This window comes from Pteronotus mesoamericanus, unplaced genomic scaffold (genome assembly GCF_021234165.1).
Source record: "Pteronotus mesoamericanus isolate MK-2021 breed Mesoamerican mustached bat unplaced genomic scaffold, CSHL_Meso_final contig_182, whole genome shotgun sequence".
Classification (NCBI taxonomy): domain Eukaryota; kingdom Metazoa; phylum Chordata; class Mammalia; order Chiroptera; family Mormoopidae; genus Pteronotus; species Pteronotus mesoamericanus.
The window spans coordinates 2,878,916-2,896,217 of record NW_026555078.1 but is presented as its reverse complement, the minus strand read 5'-3'; the positions used below and the strand labels follow the sequence as shown (position 1 = coordinate 2,896,217).

General features: G+C 56.8%; 1 protein-coding gene across 1 annotated transcript in view; it reads right to left on the bottom strand.

Moving 5' to 3' along the window:
* Positions 1-483: 483 nt before the first annotated feature.
* SYNE3 (spectrin repeat containing nuclear envelope family member 3) overlaps positions 484-17,302 on the bottom strand; it is a 73,847-nt gene continuing 57,028 nt past the window's right edge. The window contains exons 12-18 of the mRNA XM_054567066.1: positions 15,111-15,272; positions 14,802-14,974; positions 14,244-14,379; positions 12,671-12,832; positions 11,086-11,235; positions 10,021-10,059; positions 484-1,766 (exon numbers count right to left, since the gene is read on the bottom strand). Of these exons, the coding sequence (XP_054423041.1) occupies positions 1,566-1,766; positions 10,021-10,059; positions 11,086-11,235; positions 12,671-12,832; positions 14,244-14,379; positions 14,802-14,974; positions 15,111-15,272 (1,023 nt within the window). The 3' untranslated portion in view covers positions 484-1,565. The remainder of the gene's footprint in view (positions 1,767-10,020; positions 10,060-11,085; positions 11,236-12,670; positions 12,833-14,243; positions 14,380-14,801; positions 14,975-15,110; positions 15,273-17,302) is intronic.

Sequence of the window (17,302 nt, the reverse complement as noted above, 5' to 3'; positions counted from 1 at the left end):
ATTTCCCTGCGCCCTGAATGTCCAGTCCCTTTTGGTTCCTGGGAGGCCTGGGACCGGCAGGCCAGCATTGCCGTGTGGAGGCGGGGCCTGCGCTGGAAGGGGAGCTGGGCGGGGGCAAGGGGAGGGGCGTGGGGCTGGGCAGGGCCTTTGGTCTCCCCTCTGCTTAAAGGGCCCTCCTGGGTCTATAACACTTTATGGGTCCAAAAGCCTGAGGAACCCTCCTTGGTCTCCTTGTAACTGAACAGACAAAATGGTTTTATAAAGAGCGGGCACTAAGTTCTGTTTATAAAGGAAAACTTAGTGTTGATGTAGGGAAAACATGATCCCATTACAAGGCACTTAGGAACGACTCTGGAACTCCCTGGGGAGGAGGGGACACGTTTCCGGTCTCAGGGCCCAGCATGGAGTCACCCCAGCTCCTTCCCACATGGCGCAAGGAGCCCTACTGTCCAGCCCGGGCCAGAGAGGGCCTGGGTTGGGGCGCCTGGGGCGTGGCTACATTGTGGGGGCATGCGCAGGACCTTCTCGGTCCAGAGGAGGTGCTCCCGTCTGAAGTCCCTTCTGGAAGGAGGAGGGGACCCTTCAAATGGGCTGAGCTCCAGGGCCGCATTTCATCTCTGGCTTAGACTCTCGATCCCTGGTCCCTGGTGTGGAATGGGCTCCCCTTTCTCCTGGAGACAAGGACAAACTCCGCCCAAGAGCGACCGAGGTAACACACCTCCCCCGTCGCTGTCGGGGGTGCTTGCTGCACACCCAGTGTGCCCACCGATCTCCGTGGAGGCCTCAACAGGGAAGTCTCTCTCCTCGCGGCTCTCCCTGGACAGGACACACGGGCCCGAGCCAACGGTCCCCTGGGACTCCGTGCATGGCCACAGGTCGCGTCCCTGGTCCGAGCACTCAGGGGCTCCTGCTCGCGGTGCCCCCGGCCTGCGCGCCTCTGCCTCTCTCTGGGCCTGCTCTCTGTAGCGCTACATCTTGCTGTCACTCCCTCACCTTCTGCTTTTCACGGCTGTCACCGGGGCTGCCTTGGGTCATCGCCATTTCTGCCCTAAGCTGCTGTCATTTTTAAAAACCGGACAAGCATGTCTGTCCTCATTGTGCCTAAAACAAGAGTCACCGGGCGCTGAGGGTGGGCCTGGCGTGCCAGTCTGAGGCCTTTTCCTGACATCTGGGTGGGGCGGGGGGATGGCTTCTGGACAAGAGGCTGCCGTCCCAGGGACACGTTCCGGTTTCCGGGCTGACGGCAGGCCATGGCAGCCATGCTGCTCCTTTCTCCCAACAACACTCGGCTGCCATCTTTGAAACAACACACGCTGAGCACTTACATACAGAGTATATAAAAAGTCTATACATGATTCCTGGTCACACATAATATGCACTTAGTATAAATAGACAAAGACAACACTGTATAAAAAGTAATTTTGTGCTGGGAACGTCGATACAGTATTTATACGGGGCAGCTCTGCCGCCTGGCCTGCCCCCGTTCCAGTGTCCCCGGCGGCCTCAGGAGGAGCCCAGGGCCGATGGAAGGGCGGAGAAGAAAGTCACCTGCGGGCCGCAGTGGGCTAGGTGGGTGGCGGGCCATTGTAGCGGAGCATGAACATGAAGGAGCGGGCGAAGTTGTTGGCCAGAGCGCAGCTGCGGTCGTCTTCGCCCACCGGGAGCAGGAGCAGCAGCAGCAGCAGCAGCAGCAGCAGCAGCTGCAGGGGCAGCGCCACGCAGCACACCTTCTGGAATAGGGCGCAGGGCCCGCGCCCCCGCCGGGCCTGCAGAACCAGAGCGGCAGGGGTGAGTGGGCTGGGGGCTCTGAGCGGGAGGGCGGGGCCGCCTGTCGGACCCCACGGGCCTCCCGTCTTCCCGGCCGGGAAGGGGACCCCATGTCAGTTTTGCCAGAACACAAAGACCTCTGTGGTTTTCGCTAACCCTTCAAGGCCCAAAAGGAAGGACAAACATACCAAGTCACAGGCTCTGCCCGTCAAGATGTAAATCTCTGCCTGGATGTGAGTCCTGGCTGGGTGTCTCGAGAAGGTCACTGAACATTTTTTTTTCCCTCCTTCCACAATGTACCTGAGAAGCTCCTGTGGATCATTCTAACCTCAGCTGGTGAGTGGCTTCCTCAGGCCCCTGAACCAAAACAAGCCTCAAAACAAGCACCTTCTCATGGTGCCCAGACCTTTCTTCTGGAAGCTGATTTGGGTCTGCGTCCCCAGACACCCTGGAGGCAGGGCTCACGTTAGTTTGGTTCATTGCTGAGTCCCCAGCAGTGCTCAGTAAACATCTGCTGAATGACCGACACAGTGAACAGAAGGCTCCTTCCCTCCCCATGCCGCCGGCTGTTTGCGCGTCCTCAGGGGCCGTGCTGTGACCACGCAGGCTGACCCCCACCTGTGAGCCGTTCCCACTGCCCGGTGGTTCCCCACCCAGAACACCCAGGCTCCCTCGTTAATGAACGACCAAGCGCGCCCCCGCACTCTTGGCTTCCTGAGCTCCGGCACCGCGCGGGGAGGTGGGCCCCCTGCGCCCGCATCACAGAGGAACAGACTGAGCCTGTGGGGATGGAACCAGCCCGAGGTCGACGGACAGGCTCAAATCGGCAGCACCGCTCCGCAGCCCAGGCTCTGTCCACCACCCTCCGGCATTTCTCACAGGAAACAACTAAAAAGCCGCCACAGAAGCCACCCTAGGCCTCTGTTGTCAGCCACCTTGGAATGGTTGACGCCGATCCCACCCTGATCCCGGGCCCAAGCGTGGGACTCTCAGGGGCTTTCCAGGGAGCTGGTCTTATTCACCACCACAAAGATGCTTCCAGCACCAAGAGCTAAGGTGACCGACAGGGGCCAGCTTTCCTCCGGCAATTCAGGAGGGGCAGCTCCAATGCCCCTCGCCCACTCTCGGTCAGCAATGTATTCGGCCCTGTTAGGCCCCTCTGATGGGCTGCCATGCCACGTCCTGGCTGCCTTCCTGCCCCCTCTCCCCAGGTTTGCTCCAGATAATCTCCAGAATGTCTGGGGCCTCCCTCACTGCCTGGCTGCCTCAGGGGGTCTCGGGGCGTCCGCAGGTCCCCAGCCGGGCCCTGCCTGCGGTGTCCCGGGCACCTTCTTCCTAGTCCTCGGGGCTGAAACTCTGGGCCACTGCCCAAGGCGCACTTCCCGTGAGAGCTCAGAGGCCCCAGGGCTCCCACCCGGGGCAGGGGGCAGTGGCCGGGCTGCGGCCAGGGTCATTCCCTCTCCTTACGGGGGTGGCTCTGCATATGACTGTCAGAGCTGGATTGTTCCAGAGGCCCGAGGTTGGTTCACAGAGGGTTGGGAGAGGAGACGGCCCGGGCTGGCTCTTTGGGGGTGGTTTTGTCCATGGGTGGGAAGTGTCTTGGATGATATGATTGGAGTGAGGGGTGATTTTTTTCTGGGGGCGTCCAACCTTTTGGCGCCTCTGGGCCCCACTGGAAGAAGAAGAGTTGCCTTGGGCCACATGTTAAATACACAAACACTAACAAAAACTGATGAGCCAAAAAAAGGTTTTACGTAAATTTATGATTTTGTGTTGGCCCCATTCATAGCCATCCGGGGCCTCATGCATCTCGTGGGCTGCAGGTGGACACCCTTGATGTTGCCATTATTCAAGCAAGGGCAAAGCCTGATTCGGGGGCAGATGTGTGGGCATAAGGTTGTCTTCCTTCTCCTCCTTCCCTTTCCTCCCCTTTCCGCCCCTCCCCTCCCCTCCTCTCCCTTCTCTCCCCTCTTCATCCTTCCTCATCTGAGGTCCATCCAGGCCCAGGCTTTGAACTTGGGATGAGCGTCAAGGTCAGTGAGGGCCCAGGACGACCTGGAGGCAGCCAGCTGGGGCGACTGGGGGGTCACGATGCTTCCGCTGATGTGGGGATCGGGGTTTGGGTGGGTGTCAGGGATGCAGTGAGGCCACCTTTAGACCTGTTGACTCTGAGAGGGTCCGTGGGACTCCCGCGCAGACGTGTAGCAGGAAGTTGGGCCTTTGGGACTGAAGTTAGGATAGACCCGGACTGGAGATGAACTCGAGAGAACGAGAGGCTTAGAGGCGGAGAACAAGGCCTCAGGGGTGGAAGGACGGGCCCGCGACAGTGAACTGTGGGAGGGAAAGAGGCCCTAGAGACCCCCGGGAAATAACCGTGTAAGAAAGAGGCACTGTGTTTGCAGTGGGTCTAAGCGGTGCCCCACGGAGCACTTACTAGTTACAAAGAAATAACGGCAGTTTTACTGGGGAGAGACCCAGCAGAGGCACCCTTCATCACACGGTCTGAGGGAACATCGCCCCTGTCGGGGGCGTGTTCGCATCGTGGGTCTCCCAGAAGACGCATGAGGAGAACACGGCCTCACTTCTGGGACATTCCTGCCAGAAATGCACGGCCCTGTTCTAGTCACGAGGCAACGTCAGGGAAACCCGACCTGAGGGACATTCTACAAAGGGTCTGGCCTGTACTTGAGAAGGTCAAGGGCAAGTGCAACTGAGGAATGAATCGTTCCAGCGCAGAGGAAACTAAAGAGAAGTGATGACCACATACAGTGTGTGATCCTGGACTGAGGGAAAAACCTATGAGAAGGACTGTAGGTGGCTCATCCATGCCGTGGAATATTATTCAGTGATAAAAAGAAATGGGATATCGAGCCGTGAAAAGACATGGAGGAAACTTAAATGCCTGTTGCTAAGTGAAATGAGCAACAAGACAGTGGTTGCCAGGGGCTCCGGAGGAGGGGAGAAGGGATAACAACAGGAGCACAGGGGAGCTATAGTGTCATGTTCTGTATGACACTATCGTGGCAGATACGTGTCATTATACACTTGTCCAACCCCATAGAATGCGCACCGCCAAGAGTGAGCTCTCACCTAGGGACTTCAGTTAATAATGATGTAGCTAGATTGGTTCATCGATTGTAAGGATGTGCTGTGCTAATGTGAGATGTTAAAAATAGAAGAAACATGGCAGAGAGGTGAGGGGGGTATATGGGGACACTCTGCATGATCTCATTTTTTTTTATAAACCTGTAACCACTAAAAAAAAAAGTGTTGTTTTTTTTTTTAAAGACTACTGAGACAGCTTAAAAATTTTGTGCATGGACTGTGGATTAAGTAATACTATCTCACGAACACTGAATCTTATCAATGCTGATCCTGATCACTGAAGAAGCAAAAAAATAAAATAAAGAGAGAGGTACCTAAAGAGAGAGTGGGTCATGTCTAAGAAGGACCGCTAGAGGAATGGGAAGAACTAAGCAGCGGTTTCCAACCCATGGCCCGCGGGCCATATATGGCCCAGGGTGGCTGTGAATGCAGCCGCACACAAAATCGTAAATTTACTTAAAACACTATGAGATTTTTTTCTGATTACACGTCGCAATGTATTTAATGTGTGGCCCAAGACAACTCTTTGTTCAGTGTGGCCCAGAAATGCCAAAAGGTTGGACACCCCTGAGAGAGGAACGCGGTCCTCGGCCTGAGGCTGCCCCGAGGCCAAGATGAGGACAGAGATATGGTCCCTGTGCTCAGTGAAGAGATGGCTGCTGGTTACCTCGCTGGGATGAATTTCAGGGTTGTCCGAGGCGGGAAGGTAGGCGGGCTGAGCAATGGAGGGAGGAAGACGTAGAAGGGCCAATGTCATTAACTCTGGATTCGAGTGGTCAAAGGCCAAGTTTCAAGCACTTCATGTCCGGAGGGTTAGCATGGGCTCTTTCATCAATCAGCAAGGGCCAGTTGCCTCTGGGTCGACAGATGGGTGGACAGGGCCCCCGGGGTGACGTAGCACGTGGTCTGAGGTCCATCCCTGGCTCTCTCCTTTGGAGGGTCAGAGACAGCAGAGCCCTAGCGAAGCTCAGGCCCTTCTCTAAGGAAAAGCCGAACTTGACCAGTCCCCAAAGTTGGACAGTGAGTCGCAGGGCGATGAAGTCGAGCTACATCCCCTCTGCCCAGAACCCGACGGGGCCGTTGCCACCGTGGAGAAGGGTCCAAGTGGCCCCTGCCCTCCCACCACAAAGGTGAAGGTGGTTGTGAGCATCAAAGACTAGGCATGTGGTCTTGGGGGGAAAAAATCACAGTGAGAGAGAGAGAGAAAGTCATTCTCTAACAAAACTTTCGGCTGCCTTGAGATTTGGTATTACAGTGTTACAGCTGCTCCAAGACACCGGGTGTAGGCTGCTCTGTTATTTTATATCCCACCTGTTACGAAAAAACTAACAACTAAGACAGAGCCTCTGACTGGAGAGCCGGCATCAAGCTGGGGCACCAAAGAGCTGTACTCTCAGTATCGGGGCGGACGAGGACTAGTTCCACCTCGCAGAAAAGGTAAGCATGGAAATTCAATGTTTGATCGTGGCTCTGGGTGAAGGGCAGGAAACAAAACTCTTCCCTGAGAATTGGAACCACAGGCTGGAGCTCCCAGAGGCTGGCTGTCTGAATTTACTGCGTCAGTGCGGTCCAAGGAAAATCAAAACAAAACACAACCCACAAGCAGAGATTTTCAGGTAAAGAAATCTCAGGTGGATAGTGTCCTGGTGAGAGGTGGGGAGAAGCCAGTCCACAATCCTCGCTGAAAGAACTTGATTGAAATAAGACACCCCAAGAGGTGAGCTGTGAAGATGTGAAAATGAGGAGTCTTAAAACCTGTTGTATACAGGAGGGTCAGGTAACTAAAATGCCACCCTCAGGCTGCTCAGCACCCGAATCTATATCCCAGAAGCCACAGGACTGAACGCTCTCCACGTGGGCAGACGGGCGCACAGGCCCTGCGCCAGTTCACCCAGGCAAACAGAAACACTGGCAAACCTGTCCCTCGGCTAACGGTTCCTCTCAGGCAGGACGGCTCCACTCCCCGGGCCAGGGCAGGAATGTAGTTGACTCACGGCCCAATTGCAACTTGCAAAGCAATTTCATTTCATGTGTCTGAACGCTGCAGGCAAACACATCTCGTGGCACTGAGCCGGCAATGTGTAGGCAGCTGCAAATTTAATAAATCTTAATTGTTCTGTTTATACAAACAAGCGGGCTGAAGCCCTTGACGTAGCTGGAGCCTTCAATGACTCGGCACACAGAGAGAAAAAAAGCGTGCAAAACCAACGGCTCATAAATAATTAGCTTTGGGGCAGGTTTTTCCTCCCTTCCCTTTTGAATAAAAATAATATATGAAATGTTTTTAAGTTGGCAAGGTGACAGCCTCTGAAGACCGTGCCTATTTTCTACCTGCCAGGCCTGCACGTGCGTGTGTATACGTGCATGTGTGCACACGCTCCTGCACACACATGCACACACCCCACCCAGGAAAACGACCCCCAGAACCAAGCCAAAGGGAGGGTCCCTGACAGAGCGTTCTCAGACACAGAAGCAGGGGTAGCATCTGCAGAAGTCTCCAGGCTCCAAGGCAATTAAGAGCCTACTATGTGCTGGTTGTTACAAGAAATTTGCCCACCATGAGCTTGGGGGGCCCTCCTTTTTATTCATTGGGAAACTGTGGCTAAGGGACCAGCCAACGACCACACGCTCTAAGGGTGGATCCCAGATCCCAACACAGCACATAAAGCGGTGGTTCCCGAAGGCCAGTTGCTGCCTGAGCCTCGCCTGGGAACTTGCTAGAAATGCAGGTTCTTGGGCCACCCCAGACCTACCAAATTCAAAATCCCGGGGGAGAGACACAAAACCTCTGCTGAAACAAACTGTCCTGTAAAGGAGCCCAAGATCGCTTCTGTAGATTGGCCTCTAGGTATGTACTTCATAGTGGGCTGAGCCCTGTTAGCTCAAAAGCCAGCTAGCACCAGACTCAAATATTCACACATTCAATTATTTTAAACACAGCCCAGATAAGCAGGGTTGTTTTTTGGGGGGGTTTTTTGGTTTGTTTGTTTGTTTGTTTGTTTTTTTGCCATTTAGAGCCTGTCTGCTTTGCATACTCCATGAAACAGCGCCCAACATCCGCCAGCCACAGGTAAGAGGAGACCCCTGAGCCTCTGCCGCCCTGGGTGCCCCCTGACCTGGAGTCTTGCCCCTGTCCTCAGCAAGACCAGCTGGTCGTGGGAGCCCTCTCTCCACGCCCCCACTCCCGGACCCAGCCAGCGTGTGCAGGCCACCAGGGTAGGGCTTGGCTCTTGGGTTCACTGAGGGATCTCAAATGCTTAAAAGAGCACTTGGGACAAAGTCAGCAGTCAGCACACATGTGTGAAATGAATGAAGGAATGAACGAATGAATGAGGACATAGCAGATACACAGAGGGCTGGGTCAGCCCGCAAGTGTCCCCTGCTCAGAAATACTGAGTGAGTGCTTACTATCACTAAGCACCAGGGGAGAAGGATGTGGTTCCCCATGGCCTCTGGCCTGGGCGCTATATGGCTGAGGGCTCCCAGCCAGTCAGGAGCTCAAGGTGTGGGAGCTAGAGGCAGCTTGGGCCCCTGGCCCCGGGTCTCCTATATCCCACAAGGCTAGACAGGCCAGCCCAATCCTCCCGATGCTACTGCCTGTTTTCACAAGGGGTCTCTTGGGTATTCTAAATTGGGGAGGGGGGATCAGGGCCTGGAATATCTAAAGAACTTCGGTGGCAGTTTATGTGATCTTTAAAACTAGTCCATGAGCCCTGGCTGGTGTGGCTCAGTGGACTGAGCGCTGGCCTATGAACCAAAGGGTTGTCAGTTCAATTCCCAGTCAGGGCACAGGCCTGGGTTCCGAGCCAGGTCCCCAGTAGGGGGCGCTCAAGAGGCAACCACACATTAATGTTTCTCTTCCTCCCTTTCTCACTCCCTTCCCCTCTCTAAAAATTAATAAATAAACTCTTAAAAAAACACAAACAAAAAACTAGTTCATGAGGTAAAGAAGGTCCGCATTAATAGTTCCATTTCACAGATGGGAAAAGTGAGTCCCAAGAGGCAAAGCCACCTGTCTCAGGTCGCAAAGCTGATCGGCACAGGGCCCAGAGCACAGCCTTGGTCTCAGGACTGCCCCGCCCTGTCCAGGGGACACCCTCTCTTCCAAACATGCGAGATGTGACCAGCACCTAGAGACCAAGAAGACATCCTGGCACACAAAGTGTCCGGAAACAGCCTTGTGACAAGGAGACCTCAAGGAGCCCAGAGCATTCGGAGCAGAGCAGACTGGAGGCGCATCTCTCACGGGCAACGCTTGGCAGGAAAACAAGCGTGTGCCCTTGGAGAAGGGGGCCTTGGGGACATGAACTTACACTGGGCTTTTCCAGAAGCAGGGAGACCCGCCAGGCCTCAGGGGCACTTTCTCGAAGGCATGTGTGAGGGGCGTTGGGGCCAGAGGCCCCGACCACTCCAGAACCTGGGCTGAACAGGTCTTTCCAACTTGTCACTTCCTGGTTTCCTCTGCTTAAAACGGAGGTGACAACGCCCGTGGGTGTCACTGGCATGGTTAAATGAAACACCCTCGCCGCGATTAGCACAGTTCATAGCACCCAGTGGCTGGTCAGTGAGCAGCATCTAGAGTAGCAACACCTATTACTCATCGTTACTACGATCGCTGCTGCTGCTGTTACTGCTTTGGCCCATAAGCCCCACGGGAGTGGCTCAGAGCACGTCTCAGGGGGCGTGAGAGGTAACACCTGGTAGAACGGCAAAGGTACCCTGTCCCTTCCTCTTCTGTCCCCCACTGAGCCCCGATACCCGTCTACCGCTCAGGTGGCCACACTGTCTGGTTTGGAATGGCCCGGGTTTCACGGCACAGTTCTGGTTGACACCTGTTGTCAAGGCATAATCATTAAGAGTGTCCTTGTTCACCCCTCACCTTTCCCTGGTTTCAGATGAAAAATTCTAGGGTCCCCTTCTGTCATGTGCCTGCCACAGCTCAGGACACTCTGCACACCCCTGGGCCTTCCTGAGAGTGAGGGCCCGGGGCCCCGCGTGGTGCAACCCAGAGCTGATTCTGCATGAATATTTCTCAGACTTCATGGAACCTTCCAGAAAGCCCAGGAGTCCCACCCCAGCATCACAGGCCCCCCAGCCCTCCAGACACCCCACCCTTCGGCCATGCGGAGCAGATGGCAGACTCCATACCTTCTGGAATCCAGTCGGCGGCCCTGGAGAACTCTGTGTCTGTTATTTTAGGGAAGGAGAGGAAAAGGAAAAAAAAAAGTTAAGTGAGTGAAACTTAAATCCCAACAGAGCCTGTAATGGAATATTCATTTTGTCAGGGGAGTGTTTCTTTAAAACTTCTGGTCATCTGGACAGGCTGAACCAGCAGGTGATTCGATTTAATGAGCTTTTTAACGCACTTCAGGCCCAGGTGGGACTCTGTCTGGGAAAGCCTGGGCCAGGGCCGGCGGGCACGGCCACCAGGCTGGGGCTGGGCTGACACCTAGCGGCCGATTTGGCCATTGCAAGGCCAGCAAAGGGAGTGATGGAGCTCAGCGTGCCCCCTCCTCGGGCTGACCTCCCAGCCTCAATTTCCTCATAACTTCTTGGGGAATAAGAACAGTACCTCCTTTATAGTGTTGCTAGGAGGACATACCACTTAATAGAGGCTCTTATTAGCTACTAATTATTGTTACTTGTGAGGGCACACGGTGGCAGGGGGGAGAGGGGGGCGGGGGGCAAAGGAATGCTTGCTCCGAGTCACAGAGCAGGTAGAGGAGGAGCAGCTGAGATCCCAGGCTCCGTCTGCCCCGCGTCCAGCAGTGGGGTGCCTCTCAGTGCTGGTTCTGCCACCGCCCAGCTCGGGGACCTGGGAGAGTTTCACTTCTGAGCCTTCGCACTCCTCTGGGGGCCAGAGGTACAACCGCTCAGACAGAGGGCTGCCGTGAGGGCTGACTGGGGAGACACCCACAAAGGCTGCCCCTTAGAGGCAGCAAAGTGCTCCTCGGACATTAACCTTGACGGTCACTGCTGCTGTTACCGGAGCCCGGCCTCGCGGGGTGGCAGAGTAGACGAAAGACACCTTGCCTGCCAGCACCTAGGAACTGGGAGTCCCCCTCTTCTCTCACTGAGTGGTCCCCTCGGCCTGGTCTGTGGAGGCACAGGGTGCTTTGCGTGCGAGTAAGCCCACCCAGGTCTCCCCGGTGAACCAGGGCTCGGCCGTAGTCCCATCCCCCGGGCCTGGGGCCTGAGTGTCCTTAGCCCTACCAGCAGCTGGCTGCTGTCCTTGAGCTTGGACTTGTACAGCATCCACCGGTAGCGCAGATCCTCCAGCTCCTCCGATGCCCCCCTGGCTGGCCCAAGATGAAGGAGGTTCTCGAAGAGATGCTGACCTTCCGGGACCCGAGCCTCCAGTTCCTGTGGGGCAAAGGCAATGTCATGTGCACCTTCCAGATGGCCCAGATGGCCCCACCGGGCTGTAAGGAGGAGCTAATCAGGTTTCACTGCTGAGGAGCTGCCAGCAGCCATTAAGTAAGAAACCCATCCGTGCAAGCCCAAGCCAAGGCCAGGCCGCCACACTGTGCGATGTAACGAAGGCCCCTGCAGGACAAGGCCAGCTGCCCTGCGGACCGCCACGGCCACGTCCGGCTCTGACAATCTACGACCGGGTCCTCCCGCGGGCTTGACGTAGGAGGTGCCCTTCTAAAAGCTACCACGGTTGGACATCTTCCCGTTGGCACGTTTAAGTCTGGCAGAGTGATGTTGGGATGGGCTCCCTCTACTGAGACATAGCACTGTGTCCCCAGGATTCCTGGGAAGTGGTGGGACGAGGGGCTTTGAGCAGGACCCTGAATCCAAGAGCCTGGGTTCACATTTGGGCTTGGGGTCCTGCTCTGCCCACCCTACTGGCCGTAGGATGCGGGCATGTTGCTCAGCTTCCCGGAGCCCCAAGAATGTGAGCTCTCCAGGGGCGAGAGGTTTACCCAGGGAACGCAAGTTGCCTCTGACAGGCCCGGAACTGGGGGCGGCAGCAGGAAGTGGAAGGAAGGAGTGGCTGAGGGAAGGTGGGAGGAGGGCAGGAGGGACGCCCTGGTCCTGGTCAACCAGGTGACTGCGCCATGCGTCTCACGGATGATAAGATACTACAAACATTTAAAAACCATTACAAATGCAGAACTATGTAGTAAAAAAAAAAAAGAAGAAGAAGAAACCTGAGGTTTGACTATAAAAATATATTGACTACAAAAATTTATATAAAAATATAAAATAACAGGCAGTAAAGAGTTAACAAGAGAGCAAGGCACATTGGGCTAAAAGCAGAGCAAGGAGGGAACCCAGAGAAGCAAGCCCAGGGTGCAGGCGGTTCTGCCAACAGGACACTGGCTGGTCTGGACAAAACCGTGGTGAACAAAGCTGATTTTGGCAACCCCTCGGGGCCCTGGACTCAAAGTCAAAGCCTGGGCCCTGCGGGGCGGAGACGGAAAGCCCTTCCCTCTTTAGGGGAGACTCCTTAGTCTCCGTAATTAAAGTGGTAAGCGTGCTGCCTAGATTAGACAGCAGTAGCTGAGAGGGCAGTCAAAACGTCTTCAGGAGGCGGAATCAGGGTTTGGGGGGGCAGGGGGGCTTGGAGGCTAACTCCAGGTGGGCATGAAAGAGAAAGGTTTACAGTAGACAGACTGCCCCGCTGAGCTCGCCCCAAGAGGCCAACCTTCAAAATTGTGTTAAGTAAGTAGCTGCTGATTGAAGCCACGGGCTGTTGGGACAGCTTGTTACACAGCAACAGGCGGAGCGACATAACAGGGGTGAGGAGGGGCGAGGTTTCTGGTGCAAACACACCCACGGGGTCACAGACCTGCAGCTTCGCCTCCCTGGTCCTCGCGTCCTGGGCCGTGGCCGTCCTCATCGCGATGATTCTAACCAGCTTGGCGTTTTCCGCCTGCAGCCACTGCGCAAAGTTCCTCAGGAGCTGCGGGGAGCCCTCAGGGCCGCCTTCCGCGTCCGGGAGCGGGTCTGCCTGCGGGGGGGTCCAAAGCGTCAGATGGGAGAACAGCCTACAGGCCACGTGTCCTGGGGATCCATCTGGGGCACAGAGTGGAGGTGAGAGAGGCCTGGGGGCACAGGGAACGTCCCTACTCAATGTGGCCAGCGCCTGGGGGTCAGGGACGTTCCTCACGGTCACCTCCGCGGCCCCCCAGGGGCAGCCCCGTCATGCCTGACCAGGAGGGCAGTAACCACGGTTACCCTCCTGCCACTTTGTCCCCCTCCAGCACCCTCCAGCTTGCATGTCCCTTCAGCTGAGCACTCACTTATATACCACGGTGGCCTCTCACCCCTTGATGTGGCCCAAGAGCCTCAGGCCCTGGCTCTGCCTGATCTGCAGCTCGTCCTCTAGCCCGAGGCCACAGACACGCCGTGGGCCCTGGCACAGCGCCCTCTCCCACGGGTCTTTGCATGCTGTCTCCTGTGCATGGAATGCACCCCCGCACCCCTCTCCTTGACTCCCACCCCCACTTCCTTTCTCCCTGGAGGGCTTCCCTGCCCCAGAACTGGGTCACGGTCAGTCTGCGGCAGGTCCCACAGCCTGTGGCCTTCCTGCCATCGAGAGCCCTGTGTTCCGTAAACCCTTATCTCATGGCCTGTGGGTCTCACTCCTTTGTCTCCCAAAATGTGCTCCGAGGCCCAGCAGTGGGCGGGCGCCTGTGGCAATGCAGACTCACGGGGGGGGGAAGGGGGGGACGGGGGCGGGGCGGGCGCGGCCCATGCCAGCCCTACTGCATCAGAGTCTGTGCTGGAACGTGATCGGGTGCATGTCCCAACACGGGAGTCTCTGCGCCGGGCTCTGGGTGCTCTGCTGGTGGGAAGCGTCCCTGTCTCAGAGCTGTGTCCCAGCCCCGAGCGCCAGGCTCAGGGCTCCCTAAGCGCCTTGGACAGAAAATGGCAGAACCAACAGAGTGACGAGCTGCCTTTGAAGAACGAGAAGGGAGTTTTTCAATATGCTTTCTTTTGTGAAGGCAGCCAGAGGACAGAACAGGCGATGCCGTGGGCTTAGGTTGGTTGTTTTTACAAAATACAACTCACGGCACAAAAACTACCCATCTTGTGTGATCACTTTTTGCAATCTGGAAGCTTCTAACCCCCACCCTCTCCTCCCTGCAGGGCCATGTTTCCACGAGGCGAGGGCCTGTCTGTCCAAGGGATGCCTGGGACCTGCCCCAGGGGCCTGGGTCTGCGGTCTCTCAGTCCCTCTGTCCTGTGGCACAAGGAACACTGGGGACACAGTGGGGCAGGCTGACCCGAGCCAGGACAAGGCCAAGTTCGGAGCTGAGCATGTGGCCCTGGGCGGGGGCAAGGAGACTCCCCCGCCCCCGCCTGATCACTGGACTCAGGATCCGGCCCCTCCTGGAAGCCCCGCCAGACAGACTCACCTGCCGGCGACGCCTAGAGATGGAAACGGGGTCCGTGGGGGTGATGAGAAACCCAGTCTTTGGGATGTTGTTGGTGAAAACCATTTTCGTCCCTGAGTCCGGTTCTGTCCTCTGCAGCTGCCGGTTTCTGACGAGGCTGGGAAGACAAATTCAGCCCAGTCAGTGTGGGGATGGGCGTGGCGGGGACTCACCCGGCCACGGCAAAGAAATAAAACTAGGGCACGTGGTGGCAGGAGGCTCCTTCCCTTCCCAAGTCTGGGCCTGTCCTTCGGGAGAGTCAGAATGTCCCCAAGGCACATGCAATTCCAGCTTCCTACCTGACACCTACTCCACGGTCCACAGGGCGCAGGTGCCCGTCGATGCAGGCCCAGCCCAAGCCCATGGGGACTGGAGGCCACTCCCAAGCCGGGCCTCCTCCCTGCCCTGCTGCAGCGCCGAGGGGGCCCGGTGGGAGACGGCCGCAGGCCCCAGCGCCCCACCGGCCCCACCACAGACTGCCAGCCCGCCTTCCAGCACCGCTGGGCTCCCCTTATGGGCGTAGGGCTGAGGCAGTCTCACCTCAGCAGGCTCTCCGCCAGCAGCCGCAGGGCCTGCCATGACTCCGCCAGTGCCGCCAGCTCCCCCTGGACCACAGTTGCCCCTTCCTGAGAGGACTTTTCCATCACGAGCTGGCCGTGCGCTTCGATGAGGGGCAGCTGGGCCTCCTTCTGCGGGATCTCCGCCAGCAGCCGCTGAAGGACACACACATACGCACACACGTGCCCTGTGAGGTCCTGGAGGAGGAGGTGTCTCTGCGCCACCCCCCCTCGTGGGGAGCTTTTGCCTGGTTTTGGGGATGCAACGCCTCTGCACGGAAAGCTGTCTCACCTCGACATCAGCCTCGCGAGCCTGGGCATCCCAAGGCCCCGTGTCACCCAGGTACGACTCTAGCTTCTGCGCGACCACGGCGATCCACTGTCGCAGCTCCAGCAGCTCGTGGCTGAAGGTGCAGTGCTCCCGCACGCTCCGCTGGCAGCCGTCCACGAGGTCCTGCGGCACAGCCCCGAGGGCCAGGGCGCTCTGAGCGCTGGCGGGGGCTGGGACGGGCCCCCCTACCCTGCAGGGCCTGGCGTCCCCCGGAGCTCCCGTTCAGGGCCGTCCACCAGTAGGAACAAGAGATGCGGGTCCTCCCCTCTGCACAGTGCAAGGGATTCACCCCAGAAAGCCAGATTCTGGCGTGAAGGGCCTCTCAGCCTGTCTCACTTCATGCTCCAGGTCTGGAGCAGTCGGGTCTCAGACACCACCAGTGAGGGTTGTAAGTTGGTACAACCACTCGTGAAAATAGTACAATAGGTCAGTATCACCTCCAACCAGACACAGGCAGCCCTAGGGTCCGAGGCTTTCAGCCCTGAGCACACACCCAACACTGCAAACATGTCTCCGCCAAAAGGCCGGGGCGTGGCGGTGCCTGGGAGAGCCCCACACAGGGAACCCCCTATGCGCCCATCCACAGCAAACAAATGAATGCACCGAGGCATTGTCGTCCCCTGGGATGGGGTACAGCAGCGAGAGCGAACGGCCTACCCAACAACCTACCGCAATGTTATGGGTGGATTTGTAAACGTCACAAGAGCTGGAAGCCAGGACAAAATAAAACATTCCGTCTGATTCAAGTTGAGTAACACATACGACTGGGCGAACCCAACTTATACTGGTCCAAGTCCAAGGGCAGGGTTCCTTTCGGCTTTCAGGAGTGGTGGGCAGAGACCCAGGGGCACAAGGGGCTTTGCGGGGGAGGGGCGGGCGCTGGTACAATTCTGTGCCGTGATCTGGGTGCTGGTAACACAGCCGTATTCAGTTTTTTAAAATTTATCCAACTGCACACTGAGACAATCATTTTTCTATGTATGATTAGACTCTGGCAAAAAGTTTTTTTAACACAGCCTTGCTTTTTATTCCCCTCCCCTCGGTCCATCATTGCTCAGCTCTCGCCTTGTTCCTCTCTGTCTCTGTGAGTGGCAAAACAATGAAAGAGAGGCAATGTACTTCTTTAGGGACGTACTGAAACAACGAGGAGGTACGAGGGAATTGGGAGTCCCCACTTGGCAGACCCCTGGGGACGCTCAGGGAAGGCTTCTCCCAGCTGTTCTAACGACCAGCCTGGGTGGCGCTGGCTGCCGGCATTAAAGCAGAAGGGCGCTGCCACTCGGCTCTGAGGCTGCTGAGGGGCGGGACAGCCATTCCTATCTCTCTCTCTGCTGCCCCTGCCTCCTCCTCGGGGCCACTCACTAGCCGCTAATTTATTACACTGACTTAAATGAAGTCATCTGGACCTCAGACCTCAGACCTCACTCAGACCAGGAGGCCTCTGTGGGTAGAGCCATGTTTTCTGGACGCTCACGGGGGTTTTGGATGCTGCGCTGACGATGGGGTGGGGGTGATGCCGGCAGAGACGGTGAGGGGGATGGCACCCCCGACCCGCTCTGGGGGGTACTGCCCACACTCTCATGCCCACCGACATCCGCACAGGAAAAAACCTGTTTAGTGGGGTCTGGGTTTAGCATCGGACTCCGGTTTACATATAAACACAGAGATTTTGGCAGTTTTAAAAAACACGCCGCCTTTCCGGGAATGCAGCTGTTTTGTAAACTGAGGGAGGACCGCACTCCGGGTTGTTCACATTTCGGAGAATCCCATCACTAGAGGCATCTGAGGTCGTCCCCTGGAGGGGGTGCGCTCTGACCACCGCCTTCTGCCTCCGGGTGGCCCTCTTGGAGCACTTATATTTTGGAAGGCATTTTTAAATCATTATTCTTTACTTTTATTTATCTTTTCTGCTATAGAAAGGGCATCGCATTACATTTTTCAATGGTGTGGGTACGAATACTATCTATGACTTCCCGGACTGCACGAATATTTCTGGTTAAGCAGGGTGGGCTGGGGCCCGTGGGGCGGGGAGCCCTGCCTCCAAGAGTGTTCGTGATATGGGCAGCCTGAGAGCTGGCTTTGTGCCGCTGGGGCCCTGGTGACAAACGCAGACCTGGGGCTCCATTGAATCAGAGTCTGGGTGGTGGCTGCAG